The sequence below is a fragment of the Neodiprion virginianus genome, chromosome 4 (assembly GCF_021901495.1).
Source record: "Neodiprion virginianus isolate iyNeoVirg1 chromosome 4, iyNeoVirg1.1, whole genome shotgun sequence".
Taxonomy (NCBI): Eukaryota; Metazoa; Arthropoda; class Insecta; order Hymenoptera; family Diprionidae; genus Neodiprion; species Neodiprion virginianus.
Window position 1 is genome coordinate 141,812 of NC_060880.1, and position 18,965 is coordinate 160,776.

At 41.4% G+C, this 18,965-nt stretch overlaps 4 protein-coding genes across 12 annotated transcripts; 3 read left to right on the forward strand and 1 right to left on the reverse strand.

Annotated features, from left to right (window-relative positions):
- Window positions 1-1,472: 1,472 nt before the first annotated feature.
- On the reverse strand, window positions 1,473-17,605 carry LOC124302204 (ribonuclease Z, mitochondrial). Of its 5 annotated transcripts, none has more exons than XM_046758101.1 (7): window positions 17,431-17,605; window positions 5,120-5,349; window positions 4,289-5,036; window positions 3,830-4,221; window positions 3,312-3,725; window positions 2,872-3,218; window positions 1,473-2,794 (listed from the first exon to the last, which is right to left on the reverse strand). In XM_046758101.1, the coding sequence occupies exons 2-7, from the start codon at window positions 5,318-5,320 to the stop codon at window positions 2,401-2,403; spliced, it is 2,496 nt and encodes an 831-aa protein (XP_046614057.1). In that variant the 5' UTR covers window positions 5,321-5,349; window positions 17,431-17,605; the 3' UTR covers window positions 1,473-2,400. The 5 variants fall into 5 exon arrangements, with proteins under 5 accessions (XP_046614057.1, XP_046614056.1, XP_046614055.1 ...); XM_046758100.1 differs by lacking the exon at window positions 17,431-17,605 and adding an exon at window positions 5,742-5,870; XM_046758099.1 differs by lacking the exon at window positions 17,431-17,605 and adding an exon at window positions 5,535-5,691.
- Window positions 5,795-6,895, forward strand: LOC124302234 (putative ATP synthase subunit f, mitochondrial). The gene is made up of 4 exons (XM_046758177.1): window positions 5,795-5,930; window positions 6,009-6,107; window positions 6,535-6,651; window positions 6,739-6,895. The coding sequence occupies exons 1-4, from the start codon at window positions 5,852-5,854 to the stop codon at window positions 6,765-6,767; spliced, it is 324 nt and encodes a 107-aa protein (XP_046614133.1). The 5' UTR covers window positions 5,795-5,851; the 3' UTR covers window positions 6,768-6,895.
- On the forward strand, window positions 7,030-16,376 carry LOC124302218 (tRNA-dihydrouridine(16/17) synthase [NAD(P)(+)]-like). 5 transcript variants are annotated; one of them, XM_046758137.1, is made up of 11 exons: window positions 7,030-7,397; window positions 7,485-7,646; window positions 7,787-7,947; window positions 8,458-8,498; window positions 12,945-13,205; window positions 13,323-13,482; window positions 13,571-13,766; window positions 13,974-14,222; window positions 14,386-14,531; window positions 14,625-14,881; window positions 14,966-16,376. In XM_046758137.1, the coding sequence occupies exons 5-11, from the start codon at window positions 12,945-12,947 to the stop codon at window positions 15,122-15,124; spliced, it is 1,428 nt and encodes a 475-aa protein (XP_046614093.1). In that variant the 5' UTR covers window positions 7,030-7,397; window positions 7,485-7,646; window positions 7,787-7,947; window positions 8,458-8,498; the 3' UTR covers window positions 15,125-16,376. The 5 variants fall into 5 exon arrangements, with proteins under 5 accessions (XP_046614093.1, XP_046614094.1, XP_046614092.1 ...); XM_046758138.1 differs by lacking the exon at window positions 8,458-8,498; XM_046758136.1 differs by lacking the exons at window positions 7,030-7,397; window positions 7,485-7,646; window positions 7,787-7,947 and having other exon boundaries at window positions 7,969-8,625.
- LOC124302211 (palmitoyltransferase ZDHHC11) lies at window positions 9,467-12,169 on the forward strand. Its single transcript, XM_046758119.1, has one exon. It carries the CDS (start codon window positions 9,869-9,871, stop codon window positions 11,798-11,800), a length of 1,932 nt encoding a protein of 643 aa, XP_046614075.1. The 5' UTR covers window positions 9,467-9,868; the 3' UTR covers window positions 11,801-12,169.
- Window positions 17,606-18,965: the final 1,360 nt, after the last annotated feature.

Genomic DNA, 18,965 nt, shown 5'->3' on the forward strand with positions numbered 1-18,965 from the left:
ACGGCTTTGCAACCGAGGATGAGTAATTTTTCGGTAAGTGCAGCTGAGTCAATGTTTTTTAGATCACGGAAAGTGAGGCTCTCTCAACTAGCTAAACGAGGAACGGCTGCCGTACAAAGAGATTTTCTGTTTTTCATCTCTTACTTTTGAATCGCTGCTCGCACCGAGTCTACACTAGGCGTAATCGTTTTATTATAAAAAAAAGTACGTCGATATATAGTGTCCAAATAAATTTATTCCAGCCAATTCGTGTCGAAAACTTTTCGTCGTTGAATCAATTCATTCAATTAATTCTTTCAGGACAAATTGGACCACGAGAATCCCCCAAAATGGATTGAAACATTGTAATATCAACAACTGGGATCTGAGGAAATCGTTCGTTTTTCTGTTTTAACTTTTAATCCACTGTTCATAGCGACCTTAGACTGCTTGCATTCGATTTCCCTGACAAAATTACCAGTAGTCGAATTCGCAATGTGTAGGAATGAACCGCGTAGGACAATCCCTTGTCATTTAACCTGTGAGAAGCGCGATTGTTTCAGGCTCGAATTACGTGCGAAACTTAATTTTTTGTTTCGTACTGAAGGCGTAGAAACTTCCATTCGTTGATCCTTTCGAACTAGGCGCAATGGTTTGAAATTAATATCGCTTATAATGAAAGAGCGTGGTGCGCCTAACGCTTTTTAAAAGTTAACCGAACACACGTAACAGCTTGCTAGATGGCTTAATTTTCTTAGGAAAGGCACACACTTGAGGATTTTTTGGTCAAAAAAGTAAGGCTAACCCCTTTGGATATTGGGCCAAAATTTTGACGATCTGGAAAAATACTGGAATGAATTCTATGATGCACTATAACAAAGTAATTTTGCAAGAGTAATCGATTGCGTGCAGTCCGAATACGCTTCAAACAAGTAATCAGGAATTATAGGCAAGAAACGAAAGATTTCCTTCGTAATTTCCGTGCTGTTGATTCTACGCTCTTTTTGAGGACTTTTTTTTTGTTGCGTTTCTGGGGGTCTAATTAGTCCTGAATGGGTCATACAAATTGATTTCGAGGCGAAACATTTTTTGTCCAAAAAACCAGTAAGGCATTAAAAAACCCCTTGAATTTATGGAAAATTTTTTGAATATTTCGAACAATACCAGAATCAACTCCTTAAACGCGCTACATGATGAAAGAAGGAAGAGAAACAATTTAAAAATTCCCGTGCTTTTGTGTTTTCATTTCCGGAATGATCGATTGAAAAATACCATATTACAGATACAATCTGGCTGCCTTACCTTTCGGGGGGTTACGACTGGTTTGTCCTGGAGTCAATAAACTGCAGTAAAACACTCTGCTGCCACAAATTGGTCATCACTGGATACAGATATATCGCTAATGTCATCTAGCATCAACAACACTTCTCAGAGAAGCTAAGAAAGACTCTCTACCTAGATTCAAAATTTCGCAACAAAGAAAACCCAGGCGATAGTCTGCACAAGCTTTTTAATTTTCTATAGTATCCATCATAAATTTATTTACTTGACATATTTCTGTGTCTTTGTTGTTCAACTTTTGGCTACAAAGTCTGCGAATGGGAAGAGTTTGAATTAATACTTGCGCTCGTATACTGTATTGGACAACAATGTTATACATACCACAGAGATATCTCTGATTTCTTGATTTTGCAATGACTTGAGACTAGTCAAAATTAGTTTCGAATCTCAAAAGTTCGCGGAAAAAAAAGAGATGTCCTTGCTGTTTCCGCGATGATGGGACAATTCGTCGAGCTGTTTCCTGCAGCTATGAAATTCACTTCACGTAACGTTAAAATGCAGTTTTACAGTCATCGATTTTATACAGATAAAAACTGACATATGCCTGCCCGTGCACAACAAAATTCTGTCATGTGTCATTTTAGAACTGAGGTAGCTGATCACAGTGATATGGTGCGGATAGTACAATATGTTTGCCACATGTTTGCCACACAGGCAGACATGTCTATGGTTTGCCAAACTGTCCGAAACAAAACACCCAGTTACCACACTGAGTTACAGAGTACCGTTGTGATACCTCACTCATGTCTTACTGTTTGGCATGTTTATGGATACATGTCAATGCTTCAGGTACGTTCGCTTCGAATTGTTATCTTGATTACTACAATATTTAGTAATACATGTAAATACTTACTACCGCTCTTATTACCTATCAACACGAATTGTATCAGGTAGTATTACTTACACGTATTAACGTATAATAATGAGTAAGGATATTATTCAAAATTAGCCAAACAGCATTGTTGTAAATCATTCTTCAAATGAACACAAAATAATGGAATCTACATCAATTTGTGTTTGAACGAAAGCCATTTCATTCAAGGCATTTTTCCTCTCCTTAGTATGTAATGATGGGTGTGTCTATTCTGAACCATATTGTAATCGAAGTTTTCTTCTTGTAGCCTTGTTATCAAGTTCTTCCCAAGCTTCCGAAAACATAACACGTAGCGCGGGATAGAGGAGCGGAAGTATAGGCAGTTCTCCTACTCTCACTTGCATGTTATCAAATGCAATGCCAACCGTTTTTCCAGCATCGTCAGGAAGTATAGGTATCTTAGCATACCGTTGACTGAAATGGGTGAGCAGAGTGAATTTTGCATCCATTTGTTGGCCAATATTGATTGCCTGTGAAATTGTGGAATGAAACTTCAGCCGTGCCTCGGACTCTAGCTCATCTTCCATTGTAGCTTCGTGAATTAATAGATCGCTGTTTCGGCCTAAGTCAACCAAGCTTCGACAAGGCATTGTGTCGCCACTAAACACAAACATAGTAAGCATGTGAGACTAATTTCGCTGAACGTAAATGTATGTACTTTGTGCACTTTTACTGACCTGTAAGTTACTTTGAAACCGTCATTTAGCGTGACAGATACACCAAAAGAATTTGCCACGTGCTTGACGTTCCTCGTGCTTACATCTTTTGCTCCTAATTGTGCGAATAAATTATTGCATTTTTCGGTTGATAATTCATTGTGGCTGTTCAGTGTCAGGTCTCCGTTTGCAATTAGTGTGAATTTGTCCAATATCGGCTCAAATCTTCTGTGATAGAAGCTAAGCCAAGCAGATATCTGCTTTGGTGCAAGTACAAAAGCTGGTTTTTCCGTTGCCCACATTCTAGCTTTCAAAAGTCCAATCAATCCCATGTGATGATCGGCATGTAAATGAGAAATATAAATCGCCTGCAAAATGACAAAGTAGGCAAGATTGAAGCTAGGTATTATTTCAATCTCAACCATCTGATTATAAAAAATTTAAGTAATAAAATATCAAACCTTGATGCTGGCAAGAACTCTGTACGCCTCGCTCTTGCCATAAAATCTCATCAGCTGTGTCAAAGTGCCCTCCCCACAGTCGAACATTATGCTGCTGTTTTCGGTGATTCTAAAAAGAATCCCGCTGGTGTTCCTGTGCTTGTTAGGTGCGCATGAACCTGTGCCTAGAAAAATTAATTTTGGATACTCTGCAATCTCGCCCAGCTCTTTCATCTTCAAATTTATGTCAGTCTGAAGGCATGCTAGAGCATCGAGAAACCCGTCGTTGTTCATCGCCTCATCCGCATACTCTTTGGGCTGTAATTTTAGCTCCAGACTGCGATCCAATCCGTTCTTAGGGCGCAAATGGATGCAATGCAATGTCTTGGCCTGAATAACTGTGTTATCGTTAGGCTCAATGTTCGCCGCAGATATCTACGAAATTCAATAAAAATTAGTTCATTCGATTTCGTTATAACAGTACTTTTTCACTTTGTTGTCATTAAATGCGTATGAAAAAATCTATATAAATTCTCTACCGGCGAACGACTAGAATTCCCTATTAACTGTTCAACCAGTTTCTCCTCGTTGTCTTCAACGATTTTTTGGTCTGGGGGGTTCTCTTTGTCAAAACCCTGCTCACTGAGAAATGGGAATATGGTCGGATGGAGCAAATGCAGCTTGTGCTGCATTCTATGAACAGCTTCGCTCCCGAGACAATCGTTCTGTTCGTTCAATACCAGATGGATTGGTCCAGGGCCAAAATCATTCATCCACTTTTTGTAATGTGGATCGGCCATCACTTCCACGGGTGTAAAGTGCGCAATGCAGAATGGAATGTTATCCTCCTCGGCAGTCGACTGCTGATAATTTTCAAAAACGGGGTTTTCCACTAATGATTCAAGGTAGTCTACCGTGGGGCACTCCAAAACTAGATTAAATAACAAATAAACGCATATCAAAACTGGGCAATTGATTCATTGTTTGCCATAAATTACCAATAATGACTGATCCAGAATCCCCAGGTGCCAGAACATCGGCGCTTTTCACTATGCGGCCGTCTTCTAAAGTGACATCTTCCCCCTCTTTCAGCTTACCCAACAGAGGGCCGGATGGTACGCCTTCCTCGACACATTTAATAAGGGATAACGCACCGGGACGAGGTTTGAGTTTACAAATATAAGCCATTGCATCAGTTATCCTGGGGTTGGAGTTCAATGACTCCCTGATCTTGGACCTCTGCTCAGTTTTGTTCACTAGCCTGAGTCTTTTGCCATTGCGATTAACTTCGTGAGCGTAATAATCCGTGTCATCGTCAGTGTACTCCAAGCTGTGATCAGAGTCAGACTCTTCGAGTCCCGAGTCTTTTTTAGTAAGTCTAACATATCTGACTGTCATAACGTCATCCTCGTACATATTGTCACAATTGCAATCGTGCAGCGAAACTCCCAGGCTCTTCAAGATGATGAATCTCTCCGCTGCTGCGAAGAGCTCGTCTGTTCCCTGGGGACCGTGCAACACAAATTGAGGTACGCCTACATCCTGTGCAGACAATGCCAGGCCCGGTAAACCACCCAGATTCTCCCAAGTTGGCCTTGTTATAAATATGTGTTCTAGTTTTGCTAATTTACACTTGTGCTCCAGGGCCAGCCTCTGCGTCCCCTCACTGCAGTTGAACATGTATCTCACTCGGTCTGTGAAAAAATAAAGAGACCTTGGCGAGCCTCGCGAGCCAGAGCCAAGGACCTGTTTTGGAAAACAGGTACGGCGGTTATAGCTGTGCTCTTCTTATAAATTCAAACAACTGCGGTTTGCTCTAAATGTGTTACCTGGAGATAAAGAATGCCTGGTAAATATTTTTTTCCTTTTTCTTTGAGTTTTAGCCGATGGTTCCGCATCTCCTGGACATGATTTTGTGGCCGCGGCATTTTCAAGAGGAGCTCTTTCAGGTTAGGTTTCGATGAATACGTGCCCTTACGTCTTACAATGTAGCGAAACAAATTCCATGAGTACCAGTTTCTGGTTGTCATTATTTAAGCTTCGCTCATTATCTCTTCGCCTGCAGAAGTAATATTTTATTCTTAGGAACCAAATTAGTCTAAATTCAGCACGAGCGCATCGCAGCAGTTACATTCATACCTACACGTGCGACTTGGCGAAAATAACAGTGGATAAGAGATTTTTTCGATCTAACTAGCGTACTTCGCAACAAGCCGAAAGACCTTTCATTCATTGTATTTTTACCGTCTATCCACAATTCAATATTCGACTTTCATCGCGTCCTATCCGTTGGAAACTCCAAATCATCCGAATTACTCAATGTTACTCAAACATAGAATAAAGGATCCTAGTGGATCCTAGTTTTCGCCACCCTGCGATCCGGCACTGAAACGCCGTCGGAAATAATGGTATATCTATGTGTTGTACGGTTTACATGTGTATGTAACTTACCAGATAATATGTATTTCGCTTAAAGCGCCAGCCAGTGTTCAGTCCGCTAAACTCGGCTTTCAAAGACGTCTGTTGCAGTTAGCAGGCCCAGCAGGTCACGGTTATCAAAAATGGGGTTCGGCGATTATCCCGCGGAGTACAATCGGTCTATTCACGGGCCATACGATCCGGCGCGATATTACGGAAAACGTAAGTTTAACGGCCTCATGTGAAACGAAGTGATATATTATTTGCGAAATGATGACTGATCGAACTTCTATGTTACAGCGGACACTCCGTTCGGCCAGGTAAAACTCAACGAATTGATACCATGGCTCAGTCGTCGCAATAAGAGTCCGAGGGCAATGGTAGCTGCAGTTTCTCGAGGTAATTGGAATAAACTTTCGTGTGTCGTCGATCCGGGATTGATGGACTCGTCAGAAAAAAATCCTTGCACTAATAGCCATCAGAAATTGATCGAATTATGTGTAACCCTTGGAAAATCAGCAGCCATCTTGTCTGCCAAAACTCATTGCATAACCTTATAAATTGATCGAAGTTGAACGATTCTAATTACGTAAGCAGGAAATTTTCTAATCCCTGAAAAATCCTTTCCTAAACGTATTACCGGTTTCCAAATTAAAAATAAATCGTTATCATTGTATCTTGCTAATGAGTACTAGAAAATTATTCACGATATTTTATTTCATGTAGTATTTGCCGAAGCTGTAGGATCGCTCAGCTCCTTCTTTATTCCTGATGTTCAATGTTCTCTACTCAAATGTTGAATAACAACGGTGACAATTTGTTTCAGCATGGTGGCGTTGGCAACATAAGTACCTACACGTGAAACGCGGTGGGATCGCTCCGTTTTTCCAGATAACTACGGTGGCCATGATATGGTTCTACACGATCAACTACGGAAAGTTTAGTGAGTTGCTAGCATAAACTAAGGATGAAATATGACAACCCATTTAATTCAGCTTACATTCAATAATTTCATGTTTTTGTTTTTCAGAAAATCACAGAAACTACAAGTACCACTAAGGTTCAACCTTCTCGGTTCAATGCTAGAGAAGAACAGAAATAGTGTTGCATAAGTTGTATCTTTCGAAATCATTAATCTAACATACCTGTATTATTCAAATGAATAAAACAAAAAACAAAAATTACAATCAGCGAATGAGCAGATGAATGGACCTGTCTGTGATAATTTAAAATTTTTCTGTACACATGTATAAAGTTATGAAACTTCTATGATTGGCTCACATTTTTGCTTATACGCATTTATGTGTGGCACACACGTATGCACGTGTAACAAACCTGGCACGAATAACATCACTTTGCCATAGTTTTCAATTTCGTCTATCTAGTTTAATTTTCTTAAATGACAACAAACTGACAGACCCGATTTCCCTTTCTGCTTACAGTCATTGGGTGCCTTCAAATGATTGAACAAGCGATTGATGTTGCTATGAGCGCATTCGTTTCTTTGCAGCTGTGAAAGAACCAAATTCAGATGTGTGACATAAATGATCAAAATTTGAAAGAAATTTAAATATGCAGCGGCAATTGGAGATGGAAAAAAGCACGGAAAATGAAAGTGTAAAATGTCAGGATTCCTTTGCACTTTCAGAAGTTGGCAGTCTTTATTTTGGACCAAATCCATCCACTGAAGTGTGTTTCAGCGCAGGCTAGTTTTAGATGCTTACTTCGTTTGGTAATCGACATAGGACTGTAAATATATTTGTGTGTCTCGTGAAGGCTCGAAGACTGATAGAACAAGCAAAGGAACTAATCAGAGAGAACACACGGATTCAAGAAGCCAAAGCTATGATACTGCAAGAGGAAGCGGAACTTTACAATAGAAAAGTTTACTTCAATTCTGAAAATTCCTCAAATGATGTTTTTCAAGCCGATGCTGAGGTAGCACTATAGTTGATTAATAGCAATGAAGATCTGTAGATTTTGTCTAATTACAGAAAGTTACAGCGATCCATTGACGCTTTCGTTCGTACAATGTGAAAAGAAAAAATTATTTTATTTAATATGGTTTTATTATTCAGCTGCACAGACTGTTGAGCAGAACCATCGCCTTGTCAGACAAGGGTAAGAAAATCGACGATTGCAAGGCGCAATTGGAATTATACTACAAAGAACTGAAACGGCGTAAAGAGTTTCTTCAAGAAGCCATCAAGATGCATGAGGAAAGCCAATACAGCCAAGGGTCAGTGGTTTAATAATCTGTGGGTCCGTCGCCAGTCCGAAGCGTTTACTTGCGTCGATTAAATAACGAACACCAGAACTACTTTGACCACAGATATGTAGAGACCGCCAATCCCGGGAGTGGTGCGACGAGTTGTTTGCAGGCAATTTGGAAATTACCGATTTCTGTACTGCCCGGCTAATCGATATCTTTTCACTAGAATCTCATTATTAATGTCTGGCTAAATGTCCGTAATCCTTGAGAGTGTCAAGTTATCCATGGTCTCATCAAAACTTGACTCCCGATTTAATCCAAGGTCGGCGGCCATATTCACACATCTTCCGCATCTCAAACCTTTCAAGCATTACTCGAAATCGTGAATTTTTTATTTCATGCGATCACATAACATGGTAGATTCGAATTTTCATCTATTCAGACTGCCGATTATAGTCATAATGTGATCATTTAAATTTATCTCAATAAACTTAAATGTTTCGCTATTTCGTAACTAGTTTGTTTGAATTCCGTCAGGTGATCGACCGTAGCCAGTGTCAGTGGTGTCAGAATATGAGGTCTGTACTACCTAATTTAGTTTTTCTCCGCAATTTTGTATCCGTGTGATAATGTGCCTCTAGAGCGAAAAGTCCGCTTTGGCATCGTATCACGCCACACACAATACATCGTTGTATGATCGAAGTTGTAAGTGCAAACTTCAAATTATAGTTCTTTTATTCGCTTCAACCTTTGCAGTTCATCGTGAACAAAGTTGTTCGCCACTAACCTAAAAATTCTGTCCCCCACATAACATAGCTTGGGCGCGATGTTCATTTTATTTTCAGAAACAGTATTTTGTTGACGGTAACAGTACCTCCGTATTGGGAATACGGGGTAATTGCGGTAATCACGCGTCTAAACTGATCTTGGACGTTAGGTTAGGTTGGTTTACACACGTACACGATATCAGTACTTCCTGACTTGCTGATCAATCTCCTTTATCCGAATTTTTATTTTTCCACAAACACATATCAGCAGGTGACTCTGTAATCCGTGATGCAAATATTCTCATACAAGATTGCCAATTAGTTTCTTGCAGGGCCCTGAATAGACTTTTAAAGGTTAACCAAATTGTTACACTTCTTACGTATGTATGTTTGTGTACATCCATTGTAAAACACATTCGCTACATTTTCTTCTCTATAAAATATCGACTAATCTACCGACTCGCCCTCGCTGGACGATATCTTATTCATTACAAATTTTACGCAAGGTATATACATCATAGGTATCGTACAGAGATCATACGAGAAGAGATGAATTGGAATCTGCGAAAGGCGTTACGTTAATCGTGAAACTAAGAACTATATTCACAAATAAAAAAAGAAATTCAGCACAAATAGCAGCTCAAGTGTCAAGACACTTCTATAAATAATGCTTTTCATTCTCCGAACATAGAATACAATACAAGGATACCGAACTACGCGCAGTACAATTATGCTACAATCTGCATCGCGACGCCCGCTTCAGACCGGTTTGCCCACCCTAATTGTAGGAATCGCAGACTTTTTCTCCTCTCCAGCCACCCGCGAGAATGTTGTAAAATAGAAGAACAATGCATGTATAGTAAATCGGATGACTGTAATATGCACAGAGGCAGCTAACAGCTGACCATCCGTACACGCTGTACGTATAACAGTTTTGGAGGGATACCAATAAAATGAGGTTGCCATGCCACTATCGATTCGCGAGGCACACAGGGCGGAGGCAGGCTCTGCGGCTATACCGACACCGTCGCCGGGATGTCGTACGGCTCTGAACGTCGTCTTTCTCAGTCTCGGATAGACTCCTCAGCGAGCGTCCAACGACTGTAAGCTTCGTTTCCGAAACGAAAAGAAAAAATGGAGGTTACCCCGACGACGAGGGAGGATGAGAGAACTTGATCGGAATGCGAAAGGGAATCTGGCGAGCGCCGCGTTGTTGCTGCTGGTGGTCGTGGTGGTGGTGGTGGTGCTCGGTCCGCGTCAAGGGTTCGGATCGAAACCCGCGAGTGCGACGTGCGAATGGGTTCCAACTTCCGCTGCACCCCCAACAAGTGGTCGGGTGGATAGCGCTTGTGGGCATCGCGGTTGGCACGTTCACGGTGGTCCTGCCGCTTCTCGGTCCGGGCGTACAACCGGTCGGCTCGGGCCTCCTCGGAGCGACGTTCTCACTCCACGTAGCCGCGCACCTCGTGGCGCTGCTCATCGACCCGGCGGCACCGCAGCTCCGGTCGCAGTCGTCGCGCAAGACCGTGCCGGACTTGGACCGCGCGCGGCATCTCCACGTGATTGAAGACGGCCGATGCCACCTGTGCAACATAAACACCGGTCGAAGGACGAAGCACTGCTCGGTCTGCAATAAGTGCGTCGACCATTTCGATCACCACTGCAAGTGGCTAAACAACTGTGTCGGGGGCCGAAACTATCCCGCATTCATCGTCTGCCTCGTATCGGCGGTCGTCGCAGCCCTAGCCGTGGCCGCGATATCCCTCGCCGAGTTAGCCCTGGTCCACGCTGACCTGGCCGGCTGGGGCCCGAAAATGGACAACTCGACGCAGCCGCCGCTGGCCCAGCAGCCCCCCGGAACAGGGTCTCTCGTTGTAATTTCCCTCGTCGGAATATTCTCGGCGATAGCCGCCGCCCTCCTGATTCACCTCTGTTTCTTCCACGGCTACATCGCTTGCCTCGGTCTCACGACCTACGAGTATGTGCGCGAAAAGCGCGAGCGGATGGCGGCTCAAGCTGCTTCTCCTGCACCGCCGGCAAAAGCCCGGGCCCGGAAGTGTCCCGCGTTCTGTACCAATCGAGTCGCGACTGCTGAGGAACCAGAGCGGCCCCGCTACCAATTCCGGAACGCTCCGTCAGCACCGGTCGCGGTGGACCCCGATATGAGCGAGCAGCGCAGCGTCTACATCTGCTCCACCCATCAGCGGTCCCAGCTCTGCGGTGCCGAGGAGACTGGGGGGCCCCGATGCAAAGAGCGGCCGAACTTTCACCTCTACTTTTCGTACGAAACCCGCGACACCGAGACTTCGATCGAGGTCTCGTCGCAGACGATTTCGAGCGAGGCCGAACGACCCCGGGAACTCGTTGAGCTCAAGCCGTCCACCCCTTCCCCGGTATCCTGTTGCTTTTCGATAAAAAACGCGGGCTCGGAGAAGCGGACGAAGCGGAAACCCCACTCGCCGTTATCCTTACCCTCGCCCTCGGGCAAGGAACGCGGCCCCAGGTCCTGCCTCACCATACGCAGGATACGGTACTTCCTCCGTACCAGACTCAGGCGGAACTCGCGACAACGCTACGTTGCCAGCGAGGCGCCCGCCCCTCGCTCCAGAAAGAACAGGGTAAATCCCTCCGCGAGCGACGTTGGGGTTGGTGAAAACAAGAAGGAAACTCCCAAGTTACAATCCCCGTCGAGCGCGTCGACGATTTTATCCGGGGATGACAAACCGAGGCCCCCGCTAAAGCTGCCCCCGTTGGTCCTCGTACCCAGGCACAAGATGGGGCAAATTCCCGTGGCCTTTGAGTCCATCGCCAGTGCAGTCCCCGCGCCGGTACCGCAGCCTAGAAGGAGTCAGCCACCTCTCAGAATAAGGAGAACGTCCTTCTCCAAGAGGCCCAGATTCAAAATGGGCCCGCATGTTACGGAGATCGCCCAGTTGTCCCCGATTCCTGAATCAGAGCTCTCGAAACCCGCCTCTCCCAGAACACCGCCCAAAATTAACCACTTCCCGTTCCCACCCTCGAGCTCGTCTTCGGTGAATCGCGATTACACGGATAACACTGTTACACCTGCTCGTGCTGATGCGGACGATGTTGCTCAGGCTAATTCCCTCTGATTTGTTGATTTTGTATGTTATAAAGAGTACAATTGTGGAGAGTTCAGGTATTGTTAAACGCAATGCAGTTGATTATTGCAAGCTCTACGCAACGAACTTTGTATCCGTCCATTATGTCGTTGTTTTCTACGTATACTTAAAATTATACATATTATATACGCGATACGCAATATTTGTATTATGCTAAATGTACATACATACAGGATTATACGTACTGTAGACATTATGATAATGAATAAATACGATAATTACATGAATCTTATGGCCCCCTGAGGAGAGGACCCGGTACCCCCGATACGCTGCAAAGCACAGTTGATTCTGCTCTCCGGCCTGGATCCGTTTTAATTGGATCGGATAACTGGCGAAATCGGTTTCTCAGCTCTTCACTTTACATGGGTTGCATGTTTATTTGTTCTCAATCACCAAACAATCATTTTGAGTCGGCAATACTGCGCGCGGCGGTAGACTCAAGACACATAAACCCGTACTTGGGGGCATTTGCGGAAATACTGCATCGTATGTGACAAATAATAACTCTGTAGTAAATTTTTATCACGTATAAACGTTGTCTCTATTCGAATACCATTTCCAGCCAATACCTCTCTCTTTAGGTATACAAGTTGAATCTCATTTATGTGAATGTCTGGGTAAATTTCATTCTTGCTGCTATTATGTTAATTCAATATAGGTATGTGATAACGATGAACACTGGTATAATTTTTATTTCCCGATGTCGGTAATATGTACGGTGTATACATACGCATAATACAGGGGCTGAGAACCATGGTATTGTATAATCGTACATGTATAAATGATTGTTAGAAAATTACCGCACAGAGTGGTACGAATATCGACGGAATAGTATGACGAATGGCAGTATCCGAGATCGCGGTATACAGATGGCACTTTAGTGCCATGCAGACGGGTCATTCTCTACTTGTTTATATGAATATACTGTAATACCGCACTGCACGTCGTGTAAATTTGGCCATACGATCGTTCGCCAAATTCTTAAACGTGGAATTCACCCTTAACGAGCGATTCATCGCGTCTTGAACGAAAATTTCTGTAGCATCCTTTCCTAGAATTGATTTGGCCGTCAATAATTGTTTTCCACTATGTTTCGTTGATTTCAATGGCGCAGATGGAAACCGGCACTGCCGAAGTCGACGCTACCTTCGTTAAAACGGAAAGGAACATTTGGCGCGATGTACTCGGATCTCCGCGGTACGTGATCGCTCCTATGGTGGACGCCAGCGAATTAGCATGGAGATTGCTCTCCCGCAGACACGGTTCTCAACTCTGCTATACTCCGATGCTACACTCCTCGGTCTTTTGCAGAGATCCAAAATACCGCCGCGAGGCCCTCGCCAGCTCCGCGGAAGACCGTCCGCTGATAGTACAGGTACATACATCAGTTGCTGTGTAATTAATGAATTTAATGCTGAATTCTATGTAGTGCTGTTCACGCAATGGCATCACTGCAACATTACCGTTAAAATTTATATTTTCATTTGCGCAGTTTTGCGGTAATGATCCGAAAATATTGCTGGAAGCAGCCCTCCTTGCCGAGCCTCACTGCGATGCCATTGATATTAATCTCGGCTGTCCACAAGCCATAGCAAAGCGTGGTCATTACGGGGCATTCCTCCAAGATGACTGGGAGCTTCTGAGAAACATCGGTGACTACACGCGATATGCATTTGCAGAAGAGATCCGGAAGGAAAAAAATTTCTATTTGTAATAAAAATAATCGATTTCCCTTTTCAGTGCGCATCTTGAGCCAAGGAATAAAGATTCCCGTTACCTGCAAGTTAAGGATTTTTTCCGATATCAATAAGACAATCGATTACGCTCGCATGCTTGAGGACGCCGGAGCAGCAATGCTCACTGTTCATGGACGAACCAGAGATCAGAAGGGGCCTTTCACAGGGTTAGCATCCTGGAACCATATCAAAGCTGTCAGGTAATTGTCCCCGTTTCTTGAATATTTTGGCTAGTGTACGTATGTATGTACGTATGTATGTATGCATGTATGCATGTATGTATGTATATATGTACGTACGTACGAGCGCGCGCGCGTGTGTGTGTGTGTGCATGCAAACGAAAGGAAAGGAAACAGAATTTCAAAGAAATTACAGTTCTCATATTTTATTTCTAATTTGGATTATAGAGAACGCGTTAAAATCCCAGTACTCGCAAATGGTAACATACAGACAGTACAGGACGCGGAACGATGCATTAAGGAGACAAATGTCGAAGGAGTTATGTCCGCAGAGGGAAATTTGTACAACCCTTGTATATTTGAAGGGCGTTATCCACCAGCTTGGGAACCTGCGTCAGAGTATTTGGACCTCGTCGAAAGATATCCTGCCCCAAGCTCTTTCATACGCGGGCATTTATTCAAATTATTTCAACACATGTATGTCCTACTTGAATATCATGCTAACATTACGCATCACATTTTTCAATGAATTTCTAAATCTCTATCAATGAAAACTGTTCAGAATCCCGCTTTCGCCTGAAATCATGAATACCATTGCTATTCTGTATAAAGTTACAGCATACGTTTAACTAGAGAGTAGACTTTGTCTAGCAGGAAATGAAGAGGCAAGGGCAAACCTGGCGAGAAATTCTACAATGGAATCGTTTAGAGGTGTAGTGGAGGCTCTTAGAGCTCGATATTTGCCCTACCATGAAGGCCTCATGCTGTGGGATGATAAGAGCAATGGTTTGTCCAGAATATATTCTACAACTAATAATTCCTTCATTTTGGCAATGCAACGTTTATCGACCCTGCTGTTTCTGTGTTTTCCCGCGGCAGATTACAATTTGAAATTACCGCCGTGGTTATGCCAGCCGTACGTGCGGGATTCGCCCCAAAAGCACCTAATCAAGGTGGAAGCAAAAAAAAGTGAACAGGAAAATAGCACGATAAAGAGGAACCTGAAGGACGAAGATGGTAACGAGATTTCAAGAAAACGACTCAAGAAACTTCGTCGAATCGCTAGGCGACCGAATAGACAGTCTGCGTCTGTTAAACGTGGCTCAGATCTATGTACCAGTTGTCCAAACCCATTGGTCAGTACTCAAAGTTGAATAATCTGATATTGAATAACTTTGTTTCTTCGTGTCTTTTCATCTTAATTTTGTCTACCTCTTCAGGGATACAAATGTGAATACAAGCTGTGTCGACAGTGTTGCAGGGCGAAGTGCTACCAGGAAAATTTAGATTGCACAGGTCACAGAAACCTTGCAAAAACTAGGCGACAAATGGCTATTCAATTTGCGGCAGAGAGACAAGAGATCGGCAATGTTATTTAATTGACAGATTATTGGGGAAAAAAATTACGTAAATGCAAATAATACATAACACAAATATCGTTGCATAGTTTCGTTTCTTATTTCAATTTCGAAACATTGGCTCCCCATATAATTTTCCTTCCTTCAGCAACAACACGAAAATTCTTCTATTTGGATTCACTTTATTTGTTACACTTTTTGTTAACACCCATCGGGCAAATAATAAGTGTGATTATTGTATGTGGGCCTGCGTAGTCTGCTCTTGTTACGTGCGTGAAGAGTGGCGTCCCGTGGGGCCAACATCCGGCGAAACTGCGCAACGCGGGATAAACGCCAGCCAATGAGCAAATAACTTTCCGTTCGACTTTTTACGAACACAGCAGAAAATGTTCAATACCGTGTCCAAATTTGAGAGCGGTTTAAATGAACATTCGGTTCGCAAATTGTAACCAAACGCCAATTCTTAACTCTGAACTGAATTTCGACCCGACTCCAACTCTATTCTAATGCAACTGACCCTGTGGTCATGCATGAATATAAGTATATCGGAACCGCACCGTGGTGAACAGCTACGAAAAAAAGGCCGAAGCTGCTGATCGCACGTCAATTGATACGTGTATGGTGTAAATTGTCTCAGGCATCGGAGAAAAATTTTTTTTTTTTTTCGAGGCAGAGCACACGTCTCATGCCGCAAATCTGCAGGGAGCCATTTCGGAAGCGCAGGTGTGCAAGTCTTCTTACAACTGCGGTAACAGACGGAGAGTAGTTTGCCCGCAGAGTCATGCATGCGCCAAGGTGATGGCCGTAACGTGAACTTACGATAGAATGCTACCTGGGTGCTTTTACCGACTCGTCTTATGGAATATTTGGGGTGTGTTAAATCGGGTCGGCATTGCCAAAGAATACGGCAAATTCGCCCCTGTTTTTCAGCTCCTGCTACGATGTCTTTACCCGCGAAGCAAAGTTAATACGGTCAGTAGTTTTTATACCCTTTATACCTAATGTAATTACAGCCAACGTCACACCGATCGCGTTTTTTTTTTTTGCACAACGGATTCAAATTTAATTTAATGCATATTTGAGCATAGTATATGCGAGCGAATACCTCACAATGCGAAATTATTCATCATGTGATTAAAATTTAATTAATTAGTTAACGAAGGTTGAAAAGTTGTATGGAGATTAGGGTGGCCCTTGATATTGGTAAAAAAAAAAAAAAAAAATTCTCTTGGCCCTTAAATTGACTCCAAATACTAAAAAATGATTTTTAAACGTGAAATCCGCTTTTAATTTTAATATTAACCTGTGCCCCAAAGGCCCTTTCAAGGAGTTAAAATCGATTAAGAGTAATTATAAAGGTAAAAAATTTGAAAAAAAAAAGTTTTACACAGTTTTTCCTGCGAAAATAAATGCCGTTATCCGTATTTCGACAGCATTACTTTTTTGACATGAAATAGATACGAGAAAATGGAAAAGTAATCGGATCAAAAAACCACAACGCTATATTGGCAATAATTACGTTCGGAGATGTTACATTGATTTCCAGCTCATTTTTGTAGATGTTTCACCTTTTTTTCCCACTAAAAATTTTCCTTAAAACAGTCCTTATTTCTGCTTCTCAAATTCAAATCAAATAATCTCTCATTTTATCTAATTAAAAAGAATTATTTTACACGTATTTATTAGTGATTAATAACATATCAAAAATTCCGCATTTTATCTTTACATTGCTCTAATGTCCGGATCACCTTAAGAAATTCAGATAATGTGCGGAATGCGGTAAAATTACTTTTAGATTAGTTTAAGTTGCCATACAATGTTATTTCATTGTTTATATGCAAAATGATCAAAAAATTTAAAAAAAAAAATCGATTTCAACTCCTTTAAAGGGCCTTTGGGACACGGGTTAATATTAAAATTAAGAGCGGATTTCACTTTAAGAATCATTTTTTAATATTCCGAGTCAATTTAAGGGTTGAGAGGGAAAAAAAATGTTTTTTACCAATATTAAGGGCCACCGTAATGGAGATAGTAATAATTAAGATGTGAATGTTATTATACCTCGAATTTTCAGAGTTTGTTCAAACTGTAGATAGAGTAGAAGGAGGTAAATCTCCCCCATATTTCGCTAACAGAAAGTAGTCCTATTTTTCAAGATAAATGTGAAACGCTTCAAAATGTTTGCCATTTCGTGCTGATATATAAGTGATATTAGTAACTTAATTACAAGTGTAATGTTTCGAATACTTTTATCATGGTACAACTGAACATTTTCAAATAGTGGACAGTCACAATAATGAGTAATTTTTTAAATTCATGAGACTCACCGATGCCAGTCCTTTCTGTCGTGAATTAAATATTCCTGTGGAGAATCCTGAATAAATTTCGTATTCCTGTGGAAAACGCGTAACAAATTTTATATTCCTGTGGAGAACACTGAATAAATTTTATATTGCTGTGGAGAACACCGAATAATTTTATATTCCCGTGACGAACACCAAAAAATTTTATATTCCTGTGGAAAACACTGAATAAATTTTATATTCCTTTGGAGAACACTGAATAATTTTATATTCCTGTGGAGAACACTGAATAAATTTTATATTCCGGTGGATAACACTTAACAAATTTTATACTCCTGTGGAGAACACTGAATAATTTTATATTCCTGTGGTGAACACGTAACAAATTTTATATTCCGGTGGATAACACTTAACAAATTTTATACTCCTGTGGAGAACACTGAATAATTTTATATTCCTGTGGTGAACACGTAACAAATTTTATATTCCTGTGGAGAACACGTAACAAATTTTATATTTCTGTGGAAAACACTGAATAAATTTTATATTCCTTTGGAGAACACTGAATAATTTTATATTCCTGTGGAGAACACTGAATAAATTTTATATTCCGGTGGATAACACTTAACAAATTTTATACTCCTGTGGAGAACACTGAATGATTTTATATTCCTGTGGAGAAGACGTAACAAATTTTATATTCCTGTGGAAAACACTGAATAAATTTTATATTCCTTTGGAGAACACTGAATAATTTTATATTCCTGTGGAGAACACTGAATAAATTTTATATTCCGGTGGATAACACTTAACAAATTTTATACTCCTGTGGAGAACACTGAATGATTTTATATTCCTGTGGAGAAGACGTAACAAATTTTATATTCCTGTGGAAAACACTGAATAAATTTTATATTCCTTTGGAGAACACTGAATAATTTTATATTCCTTTGGAGAACACTGAATAATTTTATATTCCTGTGGAGAACACTGAATAAATTTTATGTTCCGGTGGATAACACTTAACAAATTTTATACTCCTGTGGAGAACACGTAACAAATTTTATATTCCTGTGGAGAACACTGAATAATTCTATATTCCTGTGGAGGACACTGAATAAATTTTATATTCCTGTGGATAACACTTAACAAATTTTTTATTCCCATCGAGAACACTTAAGAAATTTTATATTCCTTTGGAGAACACTGAATAAATTTTATATTCCTGTGGAGAACACTGAATAATTTTATATTCCTGTGGAGGACACTGAATAAATTTTATATTCCTGTGGATAACACTTAACAAATTTTATATTCCCATTGAGAATACTGAAGAAATTTTATATTCTGTTCGGAAGTATCACTGAATAAACTTAGTATTAAACGATCCGCAGGGTGATCGGTATTGCTGAATATCATTGTAAAACCCAAATTGCTTTATCCTAAAATGGCACTCGTTCGCTGAAAAAACGATTACTGCTTGACGCGACAAAGAATATCATCGATGGAGAACCCACCATAATTTTTCACCCCGCAAATAGAATAAACGCGGTCTTTAA

What these genes read in the sequence shown, in the direction of transcription:
- LOC124302204 (XM_046758101.1), bottom strand. Translation starts at nt 5,320, where the DNA reads ATGACAACCAGAAACTGGTACTCATGGAATTTGTTTCGCTACATTGTA. An exon ending in CAGGCATTCTTTATCTCCAG is followed by an intron (nt 5,037 to 5,119) that starts GTAACACATTTA and finishes TTTCCAAAACAG; the next exon opens with GTCCTTGGCTCTGGCTCGCG. An exon ending in GAGTTCTTGCCAGCATCAAG is followed by an intron (nt 3,219 to 3,311) that starts GTTTGATATTTT and finishes GTCATTTTGCAG; the next exon opens with GCGATTTATATTTCTCATTT.
- LOC124302234 (XM_046758177.1), top strand. Translation starts at nt 5,852, where the DNA reads ATGGGGTTCGGCGATTATCCCGCGGAGTACAATCGGTCTATTCACGGG. An exon ending in GGCGCGATATTACGGAAAAC is followed by an intron (nt 5,931 to 6,008) that starts GTAAGTTTAACG and finishes TCTATGTTACAG; the next exon opens with CGGACACTCCGTTCGGCCAG. An exon ending in GGTAGCTGCAGTTTCTCGAG is followed by an intron (nt 6,108 to 6,534) that starts GTAATTGGAATA and finishes AATTTGTTTCAG; the next exon opens with CATGGTGGCGTTGGCAACAT.
- LOC124302218 (XM_046758136.1), top strand. An exon ending in ACCGTCCGCTGATAGTACAG is followed by an intron (nt 13,206 to 13,322) that starts GTACATACATCA and finishes TCATTTGCGCAG; the next exon opens with TTTTGCGGTAATGATCCGAA. An exon ending in CCAGTTGTCCAAACCCATTG is followed by an intron (nt 14,882 to 14,965) that starts GTCAGTACTCAA and finishes CTACCTCTTCAG; the next exon opens with GGATACAAATGTGAATACAA.
- LOC124302211 (XM_046758119.1), top strand. Translation starts at nt 9,869, where the DNA reads ATGCGAAAGGGAATCTGGCGAGCGCCGCGTTGTTGCTGCTGGTGGTCG.